The sequence below is a fragment of the Fusarium musae genome, chromosome 9, assembly GCF_019915245.1.
Source record: "Fusarium musae strain F31 chromosome 9, whole genome shotgun sequence".
Lineage (NCBI taxonomy): Eukaryota > Fungi > Ascomycota > Sordariomycetes > Hypocreales > Nectriaceae > Fusarium > Fusarium musae.
Window position 1 is genome coordinate 1,201,159 of NC_058395.1, and position 13,771 is coordinate 1,214,929.

At 49.5% G+C, this 13,771-nt stretch overlaps 5 protein-coding genes across 5 annotated transcripts; 3 read left to right on the top strand and 2 right to left on the bottom strand.

Annotated features, from left to right (window-relative positions):
* Positions 1–232: 232 nt before the first annotated feature.
* On the bottom strand, positions 233–2,104 carry J7337_011651 (uncharacterized protein; the record flags this gene model as incomplete). Its single annotated transcript, XM_044829187.1, has 4 exons — positions 233–540; positions 593–1,624; positions 1,682–1,793; positions 1,853–2,104. The coding sequence occupies 4 exons, from the start codon at positions 2,102–2,104 to the stop codon at positions 233–235; spliced, it is 1,704 nt and encodes a 567-aa protein (XP_044675862.1).
* Positions 2,105–4,885: 2,781 nt separating this feature from the next.
* J7337_011652 (uncharacterized protein) lies at positions 4,886–6,494 on the top strand (the record flags this gene model as incomplete). The annotated part of the gene is made up of 3 exons (XM_044829188.1): positions 4,886–5,013; positions 5,068–5,267; positions 5,320–6,494. The coding sequence occupies 3 exons, from the start codon at positions 4,886–4,888 to the stop codon at positions 6,492–6,494; spliced, it is 1,503 nt and encodes a 500-aa protein (XP_044675863.1).
* Positions 6,495–6,907: 413 nt separating this feature from the next.
* Positions 6,908–7,651, top strand: J7337_011653 (uncharacterized protein; the record flags this gene model as incomplete). The annotated part of the gene is made up of 1 exon (XM_044829189.1): positions 6,908–7,651. The coding sequence occupies one exon, from the start codon at positions 6,908–6,910 to the stop codon at positions 7,649–7,651; it is 744 nt and encodes a 247-aa protein (XP_044675864.1).
* A 241-nt stretch (positions 7,652–7,892) lies between these two features.
* J7337_011654 (uncharacterized protein) lies at positions 7,893–9,411 on the bottom strand (the record flags this gene model as incomplete). The annotated part of the gene is made up of 4 exons (XM_044829190.1): positions 7,893–7,960; positions 8,030–8,840; positions 8,887–9,127; positions 9,191–9,411. 4 exons carry the CDS (start codon positions 9,409–9,411, stop codon positions 7,893–7,895), a joined length of 1,341 nt encoding a protein of 446 aa, XP_044675865.1.
* A 1,757-nt stretch (positions 9,412–11,168) lies between these two features.
* Positions 11,169–13,621, top strand: J7337_011655 (uncharacterized protein; the record flags this gene model as incomplete). The annotated part of the gene is made up of 3 exons (XM_044829191.1): positions 11,169–11,583; positions 11,630–12,846; positions 13,106–13,621. 3 exons carry the CDS (start codon positions 11,169–11,171, stop codon positions 13,619–13,621), a joined length of 2,148 nt encoding a protein of 715 aa, XP_044675866.1.
* Between the last annotated feature and the right edge of the window lie 150 nt (positions 13,622–13,771).

Below are 13,771 nucleotides of genomic sequence, written 5' to 3' on the forward strand. Positions count from 1 at the left end.
CATCATAATACTGGGTGTTTGAAATGGCCGATCAGAGGTATGTAAATAAAACATTAATTTTGTATTCATTGAAACGTCTAAAATAGGAGATTGTCTTTGCTCCGACCGTAACCTGGCCACCATTCTATGAGTTGAAACCCAAGGTTCAACTTGGATGTTCATTATCAATCAAGACCTGTAAGGCGGTCTTCTCAAGCTTATATCCTCAATATACTTGAAAAGGATTGGAATTCTAAGCGGCCCCGCCAGTGAGGTTCTCAAGCTTGAGCTTGTTCCAGCGAGTGAGCAAGCTGATCAGGAATGAGAAGCCTGTAAAAGCAATAGCCATGGCGAAGACGATATGCAAGCCCTTCATGTAACCGTCAATGACGATAGGAAGTTCCTGAGAATTGAAGGATTCACGAAGAGCGGTAGCTCCAGTGAGAATCAAGCGTCCCTTGCTGATCTGAGGAGCATTCTCGCCAATGTTGAGGAGCATTTGGTTGACGAAGGCAGCCTGTCCTGCAGAGACGACATAGGCACCTCCAAGTCCCTGGAAGACTACACACAGTTAGCTATTTGTTCTCAACAATCACCGGCAGAGAGAACTTACATAGAAGAATACCAGTAGCAGAAGCAAGATCTTTAGGGTCAACAGTACCCTGGACAGCAATCATGGGAATCTGGAAGGCAACACCCCAGCCGACACCAGCAATGATTTGGTAGCCAATCCACTTTCCAGTAGAGGTGTCAACGTCGAGGAGGTACAAGAGACCAGCACCAACCGTAGCAAGGGCAGCACCGCCGATGAGGAGAGGCTGGTAGAAGCCAGTAGCGGTGACAAGACCCCCACTGATAATAGTGGCGAAAGTGACCGCGAGAATAAGAGGCAAGTTGCGAACACCACTGCTCGTAGGAGAAGCGTTGTGGACAGACTGGAAGTAGATGGGGATGTAGTAGATGGCGAGGAAGAAAGAACCGGCAAAGATGAAAGCAAAGGCGCTCATAACCCACACGGTGCGGTTCTTGAGGATGCGGACAGGAATCATGGATCGCTCGCCTTGAACATAACAGGAGATCGCCCAGACAATAGAGATGGCGACCCATCCAACGAGCAGACCGATGACTACAGAGGAGTCCCAAGCGTGAGCCTGTCCACCGTACTGAACAGCGAGGATGTATGAGATGGTGAGGCCCATCATCAGAACAATTCCAAGGGGGTCCATCTGAAGAAACTTCTCAAGAAGAGGAGCCTTGACGGGAATAGCAGCACGGGGAGTCTTGAAGAACAAGAAGATGATGCCGGCAGAGAGTCCTCCGATGGGGAGATTGATGTAGAAACACCATCGCCAAGAGACATGATCAGTAAAGGCACCACCAAGGAGAGGCCCGATGACACTGGCGATACCGTAGGCGGCACCAATGATACCAGTGAAAGCAGGCCGCTTCTTAGGAGGAGCAGAGAAACCGATGATGGTGTAAGCGCCAGCGCCTAGACCAGCACCACCAACGCCGGCGATGGCTCGACCAGTGATGAGGGCTTCGGCATTGGGAGCGGCACCGCAGATGACAGAGCCAAGCTCGAAGATGAGAATAGCGACGATGAAGGATGTCTTCAGCGGGAAATATTTGTAGATTTTACCCCCTTTGATAGTGTTAGCGACGAGTTGGGGGAAAAGGGGGCTTAGACTTTGTGACTTACAAGTTGACTGGAAAGCACCGACAGTCATGAAAAAAGCAGCACCATACCATCCGACCTTGTCAAGACCCTTGAACTCATCGGTGATCTTGGGAATAGCCGTTGCCACAATAGTCTATTGCACCGTCCATGTTAGCTCTTCGAATGTTGGCTTGTGAAGGAGGCGTGAGTTACCAAGTCAAGGGAGAAGAGAAATACTGCCATGACAAGAGCAAGAACAATGAAGAACATATTGATACCGGTAGGATATTCATCTTCGTCAACCTCATCACTGTCGTTGTTACCTGAGACTGTGCCGGCCTCAATATCTTCATCTTGTTTCTCCTCCTTCTTCTCCTGAACATCCTCTCCTCGAAGTGTTGAAGTTGTAGACTCGGGACGATCTGTGGTCGCAGGGACCTCGAGACTTTTTGGTTCGACAGACATGGTGTCTGATTATCGTTTACCTCTAAGTTTGAGTCTATAGATAGGGTTGAATTAAGCTTATATGGAAGTTTCTGACTCTGAGGAAAGGGGGCAGTTATTGTATAAGTGCTCGAGAGCTGGTCTCAATACTCTGGAAGACTGACACATTTTGGTTGACAGCGAGATACGACTATCTTTATAACCCACGAGAACAATGAGATAATCTCATCTCACTAACTGTCTGACTTTCCTGGTTCTAGGAGTTAAGGTCAAGGCCCTGCACAAAATCCGCCCCAAGCATAACGATATCGCATCACAGCGCTGCGCATAGTATGGGCTGTCAGCATAACGGCTGGGCATAAGACAAAGCAGCCAGCCAGTAAAGAGGCTGCGGAGTGGCGGACTCCACCACATGTCCGCGCCTACACCCTCCATGATGATATCTCGTAAGCCGAATTGGGCCTGAACCAGCCAAGGCTCCGACGCTAACAATGACCTGCGGACATCTGAGTGAGCCTTAATGACGGGGTCTTGCTCATGCTCATTCTGAAATGCACGATGTTTTAGCTCATGGAGCGTTATTGTGCCGAAAATGAGCTGCATGTTTGTGGCGTTGATGGAACTTGAAACCATCTGTGACAATATTGGTCCGAACAGGTGGATAAAAGAGGCTGTTTCTAAGTAAGCAATCTCAAAGGAGGATAGGTTGTCATAATAGAGCCATCCTATGCCACGTGTTGTTGTTATTCTTCGCTAGGTATGAGAAGATTCGGTGTAAGTCGATATCTTGTCCAGAATCTATCTAGGTTATCCGTCCTGTTGGGAATCGCTTACACGGAGACTTGGCCCGAAGCCAGATAACATCATAGTGGTCCCGCATAACGCTTGGCGTAATATAATATAATCTTCATGTTTAAAACAACACCAGCTCAGCACTGAGATGGACGACTTTGCACGCACGAGAGGGCCAGAGCATGGCAATTTAATGACTCACTTGACCGAAAAGGAAACGAATAAGTGCCTAATTAGCCAAATAAGACGTAATATAAGATCGCCAACTCAAGTTCACCAGCTAAGAAGCACAGCCAAGCTTGAATACGCGGAGTGGACAGTAAGACAAAGTCCAACGACCCTTCGGTGGGCCCGGAGTTAAGACTCATAGGGAAAATGATGCTGCATCAGGAACTGCAAGACACCAAGAGTCTCGGATTTAGCCCTCGTTTGTTGGCTCATCTTATCTCACCTGTCAGCATTCTGCTGGGAGAATCTGGCAATACCAGTCCTATCAAAGCGCCTAAACACATAAAGATGTAGTATAGAGGCTAGAGGTGATGATCCTCTGGGAATTGGTTTGGCCACGGATCCTAGGCATACCAAGAACAAAGTCGAGTATGATGACCCGCCAGTCACATCATTTGCGTGCCTCGTTTCTTATCCGCGGATAAGTCCTCAGTGGTTCTTTGTTGCTGTAAGAAAGGGATGAAATGTCATTCCGCAATCGTATTCACGGACGAATGACGGACCAGGGCGGACCAAAGCTGGCGGAGTTTGCAAATACAGATGCACTGATATGAGGCCATATCCAAGCGGCTCTGTTGGTATTGGAGGGCCAAGCTTTTCTGCTGACGAAGCGATAGAGGGGTTGATTGGAGATCATCTTGGAACTGACCTGAAGAGGGGTAGTTTCTGATAAATAAGCTCTTGAATGATCAGGATCTGATCTCACATGTCGGAGACTTTGATCGGAGACATTGGATTCGATGATGATGGCGGCTAAAGTCGACAATGGAAAGGTGGTGTTGGCATCAACAGGATGAGGTGATATGTCAGGATGTATTGTTGGAAAGGAATTTATTCTTTAGAGCAATATTTCTTTTTGATATATTGTCGAGACTGACGCGAAGATTCTCTCGATTAACATCCATGCGAGCTTCAACTTGACAGGCAGCCACTAACTATACCGTATATGGTGAGTTATGCGGTCCGGGAATGATGCCGGTCCATGAGTTGGCGAGAAGGCACTGTACGAACCACTGATCGATACTCGCAGCATGGAACAAATAGGGCCTTGGGCGGTTAATGGAACAGGCAGAATAAGGTAGTGAAGTAAGCCAACCGACCATCCATCATCAGAAAAGCGCTTACAACGAACGTCCTTGCAGAGCAGAGAGCTCACCACCGAAGTCAATTGACTCTTCATACCGGTACCTCGGGGTAGCTGTTATCGATAAGAGCTGTCATGATCGCTCGCCTCGCTTCGTGTCTTTTTACCTGATCTGGGCAACAGTCCAGCTAAGCTCAATCAGTAAGGTCTAAGCGGTTTCATGACGTTGAACCACAGTTCTCCAGCCTCCAATTGCTGGCCCCTCAATCATCCGCCGGCGGCGTACATGACCTTTACCCAAACGAGGCAAAAAGTTGCACATTTACGAGAGCTTCTGGAGCTTATCAATTGCTCAAGAGAGTAATTCTCGAAGCCATTGATTGCGGGGGATGCAGGTGATAACTTAGGCTCCAGATACAGACAGATACTGTACAGTACATACGTACTTAGGTAGCTAGACTCAAGACGGAGGTGTTTGGTTGGATTGGACCCCGAGGTACCCCTCTCAAGCCATGTCTCTGAGGAGCTATAAGAAGATGGGCGCTGCCCTTGTATCGAGACTTCCACTCGTTGGTTTCTGTTTCTGTCGTTCAGTGTACCCTTCTCTATTTCGACCTTCACCACAATCGCCGTATCGACTCTCACCATCTCCTCTTGGCCGCCGATCTATCACAACTACTCAGAAACGCTTCAGCAACATGTCGGACCTGTTCGTCAACCTCGAGGCCCCCAACGGCGTCAAGTATAAGCAGCCGACTGGTCTCTTCATTAACAACGAGTTTGTTCCTGGCTCCTCGAAGCAAACGATTACATCAATCGACCCTGCGTGAGTTCGCATCTCCCCGGTTATCCAAACTCCAACTAATATGATATGTTCCAGTACCGAGAAGGAAATCGCCACAGTTCATGCAGCTAGCGCCGACGATGTCGATAAGGCTGTGAAGGCCGCCCACGCCGCATTCCATGCGCCCTCATGGAAGAAGATGCCCCCTCCTCAGCGAGGCGCACTTATGAACAAGCTCGCCGACTACATCGAGGAGCGCACACAGATGTTCGCTACCTCTGAGGCCTGGGACAATGGTAAGATAGCCCCGCCAAATGCTTGATATACGAATCACTGACACAATGATAGGTAAGATTTACGCCGATGCTGAGGGCGGCGACGTTGTCGAGGTCATCAACACTATCCGCTACTACGCTGGCTGGGCCGACAAGATCACCGGACAAACCATCACCGCCAACCCCAACAAGCTCGCATACACTCTCCGCCAACCTCTCGGTGTGGTTGCCCAGATCATTCCCTGGAACTACCCTCTAGCCATGGCCGCCTGGAAGATCGGTCCTGCGCTAGCATGCGGTAACACCATCGTTATGAAGGCCGCTGAGCAAACACCTCTCAGCATCCTTCTCCTTGGCCAGGCTTTCAAGGACGTTGGATTCCCTCCTGGTGTTTTCAATGCTCTTAACGGTTACGGTGGCGAGGCTGGTCCTCCTCTTGTTCAGCATCCTCTTGTTGAGAAGGTTGCCTTCACTGGCTCAACCGCTACGGGTGCTAAGATCATGGAGATGGCCTCCAAGACCCTCAAGAACATTACCCTCGAGACGGGTGGCAAGTCGCCTCTCTTGGTCTTCTCCGACTGTGACCTTGATGAAGCTGTCAAGTGGTCACACATGGGCATCATGTCCAACCAGGGCCAGATCTGCACAGCTACTTCTCGCCTATTAGTTCAGGATAAGGTCTACGACGAGTTTGTCCAGAGATTCATCGAGACCACCAAGACTGTCAGCAAGGTCGGCCACCAATGGGATTCCGAGACCTATCAGGGTCCCCAAGTCTCTCGACAGCAGTACGACCGTATTCTTGAGTATATCAAGATTGGAAAGTCTGAAGGCGCTACTCTGCTCGCTGGTGGCCAGCCTGTCGATGCCTCAAAGAAGGGTTTCTTCGTCCAGCCCACCGTCTTCGGTGATGTGCACCACCAAATGCGAGTCTTCCGCGAGGAGATTTTCGGCCCTGTCGTTGTCATCACCAAGTTCAGCAGCGAAGAGGAAGCTCTCAAGCTCGCCAACGACTCTACATACGGTCTCGGCGCCGCTGTCTTCACCAAGGACGTCGAGCGTGCGCACCGCGTTGCTGCTGAGATCGAGGCCGGTATGGTCTGGATCAACAGCACACAAGACAGCGAGCCCTACATCCCCTTCGGCGGTGTTAAGCAGAGCGGTATTGGCCGTGAGCTCGGTGAGGCTGGCCTCGAGGCGTACAGCAACACCAAGTCCGTACACGTCAACCTTGGTTCTCGTCTGTAGGGAAGCTGAAAAGTGTGTGAAACTGAGCATATGACAGGGGTCTGGGGGCTGTGGAATAGGAGTTTTGGCGTATTATCGTCGTATTTATTAGGAATTATCACAAATACCAGGATGCACCAATGACCAGTCAATATTGCACTAAAGTACATACGCTGTCTATTGAGCCTTGTGAAACTGATTTGGGGCGAAGTCTTATTATGTATGTAGTTATGAGCCCACTGATCTCCGCTTGTGAGGCTATGGCTTAACTAGCCCGTCCTTGCCGCCCCTAGTAGTGATACACGTCATAACAGCTTTAGAAGTCCTGTAGACAGTGAATCACTGCACGCGACAGCTGCATTATTATTTAGTTTCCTATTTATTTTATTGAATTTAGTTCTATCGCCGGTTATCGATCATCATAGCATCCAAAAATGACGGCTCTGCCTCCACCCAACTATTCCGACTTGGAATTGCCCTCCTACGACACCACTGCTGCTCCCAACTACACAACCCCCACCACTATAACCCGCCCTAAAGACTCAATCCTCGGCCCTGCCACGCTCTTCATCGCAGGACGCTTCATCTACTCAACCGACCCCCAAGACCCCCCGCTCTACGAATTCTCCCACGACATTAGCTACCTCCACGACAACGATCGCAATGTCAAAGTCGAGCGCGTAGACCTCGTTACAAAGACATCGGCCGGTCTTCCCCAGGTCGTGCTGAAAAACCGACACCTCTTCGATCTCAAGCATCCCACTGCTGCCGAGTTCCCGTCCTTTCCGTACCATGCCGAAGCTACCTCACAACGAGCGCTAACAAGCTTTGGAGTGTCATGTTTCCGCTCCGGTAATATTCTGCGCCAGCTCAAGGGCTTTCGGTTCGAGCGGATGGTGAGAGGGCCAGGTCGCAAGTTTCGAGCGGATGGTGTCCTGTACGAAGCCTGCGAATCGCGGAGTAAAGGCGTCGCATATGAATGGAGAGACTGTTATAGCGACATAATAGCGAGAGAAATCCAGGATGAACAAGGCCGTATAAGTCTATTCGTCACTGCAGAGATGACCCAGGAACTTCGCGATGCCCTCGTTACCGCGTGGGTGATCAGGATATGGTCTGAGCTGTCAAATGGAAACAAGTCGGCGACTCGTCTCATGATGGTGGGCTCTCGTCCATAAAACACTTCAAGTGTACAGTTCTCGCTGATGTCAGTTACAGACAAGTGCGGCACGCGGACAGAGGATGTTGGGAGTATGATCGTGAGTACATCTATGGCCTACACTAGGATATTGGGACCTAACGGTGGTGTAATTAGACGTTTGACGATACCATGAACTGACCGTATTCTGGTTCCAAGTTATCAGCGTTGTTGCTTTTGCTTTTACACGTTTATTCGAAAGTCAGGCTGGCCCATTTCGATCACATCTCATCGGGAGATGCTTCCTTTCCTGCTTCATAGAGCAGGGCGGAATTTGCTACGAATCCATCTAGTGAAGCAGTATCCATTATAGGATCCTGTTTACATAGCTAATAAATATCCCACAAGCTAATCTTACCGTCTTTCGCCCCTGCCGCAATCCAATGTGTTTTTCTCGCTGTAGCTATTCGTTGCTCTTTGACGCTCAGCCCTGTTCGGATCAACGACCCCATCCACGTGCTTGAACTCCCCGTGGGTTGACTATCGTCAGACGTAGAGTTTTCCTCCCCCGCCTGATCCGATATCCTAACATCAGCGAATGCAACGGCGAAGCATCCGACTTGATGCCACCTTAAGACAGCGAGCTCTTTCATGGTTTTTGTAGAGTACACTCGCACTTTTGAATCCCATCCTGCAGTAGCAAAGATCCTTCCATCGGATCGTATGTCTAGACTCTGTTGTCCGGAGTGTTTGGTGTTGATAGCTTTGAGCGGATCTTTCCACGCAATGCCCTGACGAGAAGGCTTCGGCCCTTGTGAGGATGAAGCCTTCAGGCCAGTAGATAGAAGTGACTTCGCCCTAGGTTCTTCGTCTACTATTTCTACTACACGCTCGGTGCTTTTGGGAGGTACAGTGTCTCCCAGAGGAAAGAACAGATCGGTGGGAATAGGATGTTTGGCAATGATAGAGTCGGCGCTAGACGTGATGAAGTAGTCGTTATAGACGCTCAACGACAGGACAGGCTGTGAATGGGCCTGGGAATGGTACGTTGTGACCCATTGGTCATCGGACTCAAGACGGTGCACAGTTGCGTAACCATTTTCAAAGGCAGCAATGAGCGTGAGAGTGTCTTTGTGATGCAGGAGAGCAAGGCACATGGCCATGCCCGTTTTATCACCAGCTTTGATAGTGTGAATTCGTCTTTGCGAAGGTAATTGGTAGATGTCGATCTATAAAAATCAGCCCTGATCACAATATGAGAGAGGTTCTCCATACAGCATCTGAGTGCAAAGTATTAGGCACCGCGATCAGCACCTCAGAGGCGGTATCGACAGAGCCAGGCGCACTTGAACAGATGGCAAAAGCGCAGAAGTTCAAGGTATTGACCTCAAGGAGATGTATCATCCATGGTTGCGGCCTTGGTGTTGCAACTTCTTCCACTGGCAATGCTGTGCTGAGGTGCTCCTCATCTGCCTCGCCAAGTTTCCACACTATGAGCTTCAAATCACGACCATGCCTGCAAACTGTTGTCAGCAAAGGCATTCTCGAGTCGATACTGGTTTTTCGACGGAGCGATTACGTGATGATTTTGTCGTCACCCCAGCCGCCAACTCCCAGTAGAGCCTTTTCGTGGGCACGCCAAACGGCTCGTGGGCGCATTATTGTGAGGTCCCATAGCACCACGAAGCCATCCGCATCGCCTGTAATGAGACGCTCATTGGATCTAACGAATGCTGCTGTGTGAATTTGAGATTTATGGCCGCGCAATATGGATTTCGGTGTCGGTGTTGAAGGATCCATGTTTTTGGTGAGTATGTGTAGGTTGTCATGATGAGGAATTGAAAGCTGCTTTGGTTGGGCCAGTTTTCTAGAAGTCGCTGTGGGACAATCATCGTATGAAGCCCATATCTATCAACATTAGCCTGTCGGCCATGTCCAGACTGACGAATAATTCATTCAATTACACTTCGAAGATCATATCAGCCATACAAAGAGTTTCATTCTATTCTGTGTTGTTTCGGACAAGATTTATTTAGGGTGGCACATAGTTAGCTGGTTGATCAACACGGACAAATGGATCATCAAATGAATCTCTAAACACTTAGACAACGGAGGAGACGACATGGTAATCTAGGTATCTACAATCTAGATACATAGCTTATGCATGAGCAATTTGTATATGTCTCTAAAAATGCTATATATTTCAAACTGGAAATATCTTTTCTGAGGTAGTACTTTTATGTGCTACCATTGGCTGTCAAGCCCGAGTTATTTTGGGTTATTGCTTTCGTCCTACCTATCACTTACAACCGAATTTACAAAATTGTTCTATACTTCGGGCGTACCCGTGCCACTCAACTCGTGTAGCTCACTCGCATCGTACATCGTCTGATGGGGCTGACTCTTGCCGCAGGAAAAGACATCGTGGTGCACGAGCAACATTGACAGCCGATTCAATAAGCGAAGCCTGCGGATGGATGGAAGCCATGTTCGATCCCAATACGAGCATCCCTCTCTTCCGGATTCCGGTAATTTCAGGCATTAGCATGTAAGCCGAGTTTCATCAATCCTGGGCGCCACATGTGTAATCCATACATACAACACTCGAGCCATACCTGACAGCCAAATTCCCTCAAGGAACCAACTTCAGGGTTGTCCTATAAGCTCCGCCGCCAACTTTGGTGGATAGTCTTGCATGCATCTGTCATGCAGGTTGAGCCATATGGCCGGACACTTGGGCCTTGTAGCGCCCAGCATCATCACGCCTCTTTGAACGCATGATCCTTTCTGTTCTTAATAATAAGACAGGAAAGAAGTGAAATTGAACACAGACGCCATCCGGTGTAATGGTCTCAGTACCAGTCAGCCTGCTCTCCGAGTCACAGCCGAGAGAAGAGGCTACTTGTACTCGCACGACAGCCGGAGTGCGCTCCGTGATTATTGGCTTGCGTACCTTGATTAAGGTCATGGTGTTTCGCCATATAACCGTGATGCAGCGCTCGGAATCTGGCGGGCACATTCAGCTGTGAAGACAAGCTCAGACACCTAATGCTGACCGGCATCGATGCACTCTTGAATTTATATTCATCGAGTCCCGTCCGGTTCGTTCTCTTGTTCATGGTCGTTCATTACTACACCCCGCCTTATCGCTCCTAGGCCTTACTCCGACTGTGGAGCCACAACGACAATCCCGAACCTGCGACGGTTTTCTATACCGAGCCCGGGGTAGGGAAACCGGACCAGAAGCCGTGGCCTGGCCCAAGCAATGATTTCACTCCATGCTTCCGTTCGATCTTCTAGAATCTTTCGACTTGTAGGTGGCCCGTCATCTGGCCTCAAATGTAACCGCAAAAGCATTCATTCTGCAACACCAAAACTCAAAGCTGTCCCGTCTACTTCAGCATTCTGAACGGGAAATCCCACCCCATTGCCCTGGCCTCCTGTAGAGAGCCAGGTAGTTTATAGTGTCTGCTCAAGCAAGCCCAAATGACATCGCCGTTCTTGGTGTCAGTTTCGGTGCGGCGATGCAAAATGAAGATTCCAATGAAAGGCAGACAATGCCGTTCCCTGCGGAATGGCAAGGTTATTCACCAGGACTCTATGCGACCGACAACAACCTCGACTTTGAGATGTTCGATTTTGAAGTTCAGCGGGATTCACATATGGGGTCGACACCGATCTCCGAACCCCCGAACATCAGCCAAGACCCTACAGATCTATCCATGGAAAATCCCAGGGAGATGACTCTTCAGAGTCCTATGCCGGCGTCAAATCCGACTCCAGTCAAAGGAAAAAGAGTCCGAACAGGATGTCTTACATGCCGTGAGAGACATCTCAAGTGTGACGAAGCCGTGCCCGATTGCATGAATTGCCGAAAGCGAGGCCGTGAATGTAAAAGGGGAGTACGTCTTAACTTTCTGGATGTCAACCTCCATCGACCTGCTGCTATACCAAGTCCCGGAGGCTGGGAAGGTATGAAGTCCGCCAAGATGAATGACTTGTGCTAATCGAGTCGCAGTCGAGTTCCAAGATGAATCGCGGGACATTGCTTCAGAATATCAGGGCGGACTTGGACGATATGCGCCTTACGCTTCTGAAGTTGTTGAAGACAGCGATGGCCGATACGAAAGAGTGAATTCAGCCACGGCAACTCATATTCAGGGTATAGATGCATCAGCGGATAGACTTCAAACTGGTGCGCGACACCATTTCAACTATTCTCAGGATAACGCCGCAGCTGGACCTTCAGAAAACTCAAGATTTGAAACAGACACCGGTATCAAGCTTGAGCTTAACGAAAATGAACATGGGACGCTTAGCGACGCGTCCCATATAGCTACACCATCGTCATCAACAAAGGCTGTTGTAACCCCACGAGCAGAAGTATTTCCAGAGCAGCTGATGGCGATGAGGAACCGTCCTCTGGCACAACAAACTTCAACAGAAGAGGTGGAAAACCTGGTGATACCCCAGCTGGACACACCGCCTCGAATTCAAAGGCCACTTGTTGAACAAGCCTTCGAGGATGACCATGTGCAACCCAAAGCAACCCAAAGCAACGAGCCGGTGGGCCGCAACATATTGACATCAGCCGAAGAAATCCATTACATGCAAGTCTTTGTCGAAGAAGTTGCTGTCTGGATGGATTCGTTCAACCGGGAGAAACATTTCACCCGAAGCATTCCGTATCACGCACTGAGGTCGACAATGCTCCTCAATGCTCTTCTGGCATGTGGTGTCAAACATACTTCTCTATCTGCCCCGGAGAATCATGAAAAAGCGCTGTTCTACTACAACACCGCGACCACGCAGCTCCTTCGAAGTCTCCAGAACCCTGATCGAAATACTGCCGAGTGTGCCACGACAGCGATCGTTCTGAATGTATACGAGATTATGTGCGAAAAGCCTGCCCAGCGTATGAGCCACATAGCAGGTTCGCGAGCTCTTGTGCGCGAATGCGGATGGGACGCAAGGAGTACAGGGATTGGACTGGCCTGCTTCTGGTTGAACATAGGAATTGAAGTTCTCAATTGCCTGGCAACAAATTGGCAGACAACGTGGAGTCCCGACGAATGGGGAATGAACCTTGGATATCGTAACAACAACCACGATGACGAGGATGAAGACGAGCAGACATGGGTACACCGTGCGCTCTTCATCATTGCAAAGGTTGCGAACTTCCGAGCGACTGCGTCCCGACCCGATGACATTAGCCCCCATAACGAACAAATGTGGGTAAGAAATCGTCTTTCTCAGTGGCATGAGCTTAGAAACCTCTGTGAAGGTTGGAACATCCATTGCCCGAGAAAGATGCGACCCTTTGGTTATGTGAAAGCGGAAAAGTCGACAAGCAAATCGCTATTTCCCGGCATATGGTACGTGAAATATCATCCCAACTGCTAAAGCATGTGATTAATCCGTGCTTAGGATGATTCAGCGGGAGGCAACAATAGGCCAACTGCTTTCTCATACTGCGTATTGCATCCTTTCACAGACACATCCCCTGGAATCTCCAGCGTCTTCACAGAGGCTGCGATTCTTGCAGCTGCAGCATGCCTATCAGGTCTGCGGCATTGTCGCCCATACCACAGACAAGGGGGTTGCTACAGTTTCGATCCGTTGCTTGGCAATTGCAGCTGCTGTGCTGACGAACCCAAATGAACAAGACGAGATCCTCGAGATCCTTGACAGGTTCAATAGCACAAATGGCTGGCGTTTGGGTGCCGTTGAGATGGAACTCAAGAGAGAATGGGGTTGGGAGCGTATGAAGATGCCCACCTCGAGCCCGAAAACAGACAACAGCCAGGATTCAGTAATATCAGCGGTCCGGAGAGCCTCCATGTCCTTGACACCGTCGAGAATTTTGACACCGCCTGTCATGGGCCCTGTGGGAACGAAAACACCGGTCAACCCATTGAGCTTTGCCGATTTCAAGCTACCCAACCATCCGTACCAGAATTGGTATGAGCCACCAAGTCGATCGAGCTCGTTCGATCCACCACCACCATAACGACTCAAATGCTCCCAGTGCGTACGTACCTATTTGACAAGAAATGCCCTGTCATGCCAAAAGTCGGAAAATGAGATATTCATGGCGAAAAAAAAACGGGTTAAATAGACGGCGTTGGGATATCTATTGCTTTTCTCTATATTGCGGGAT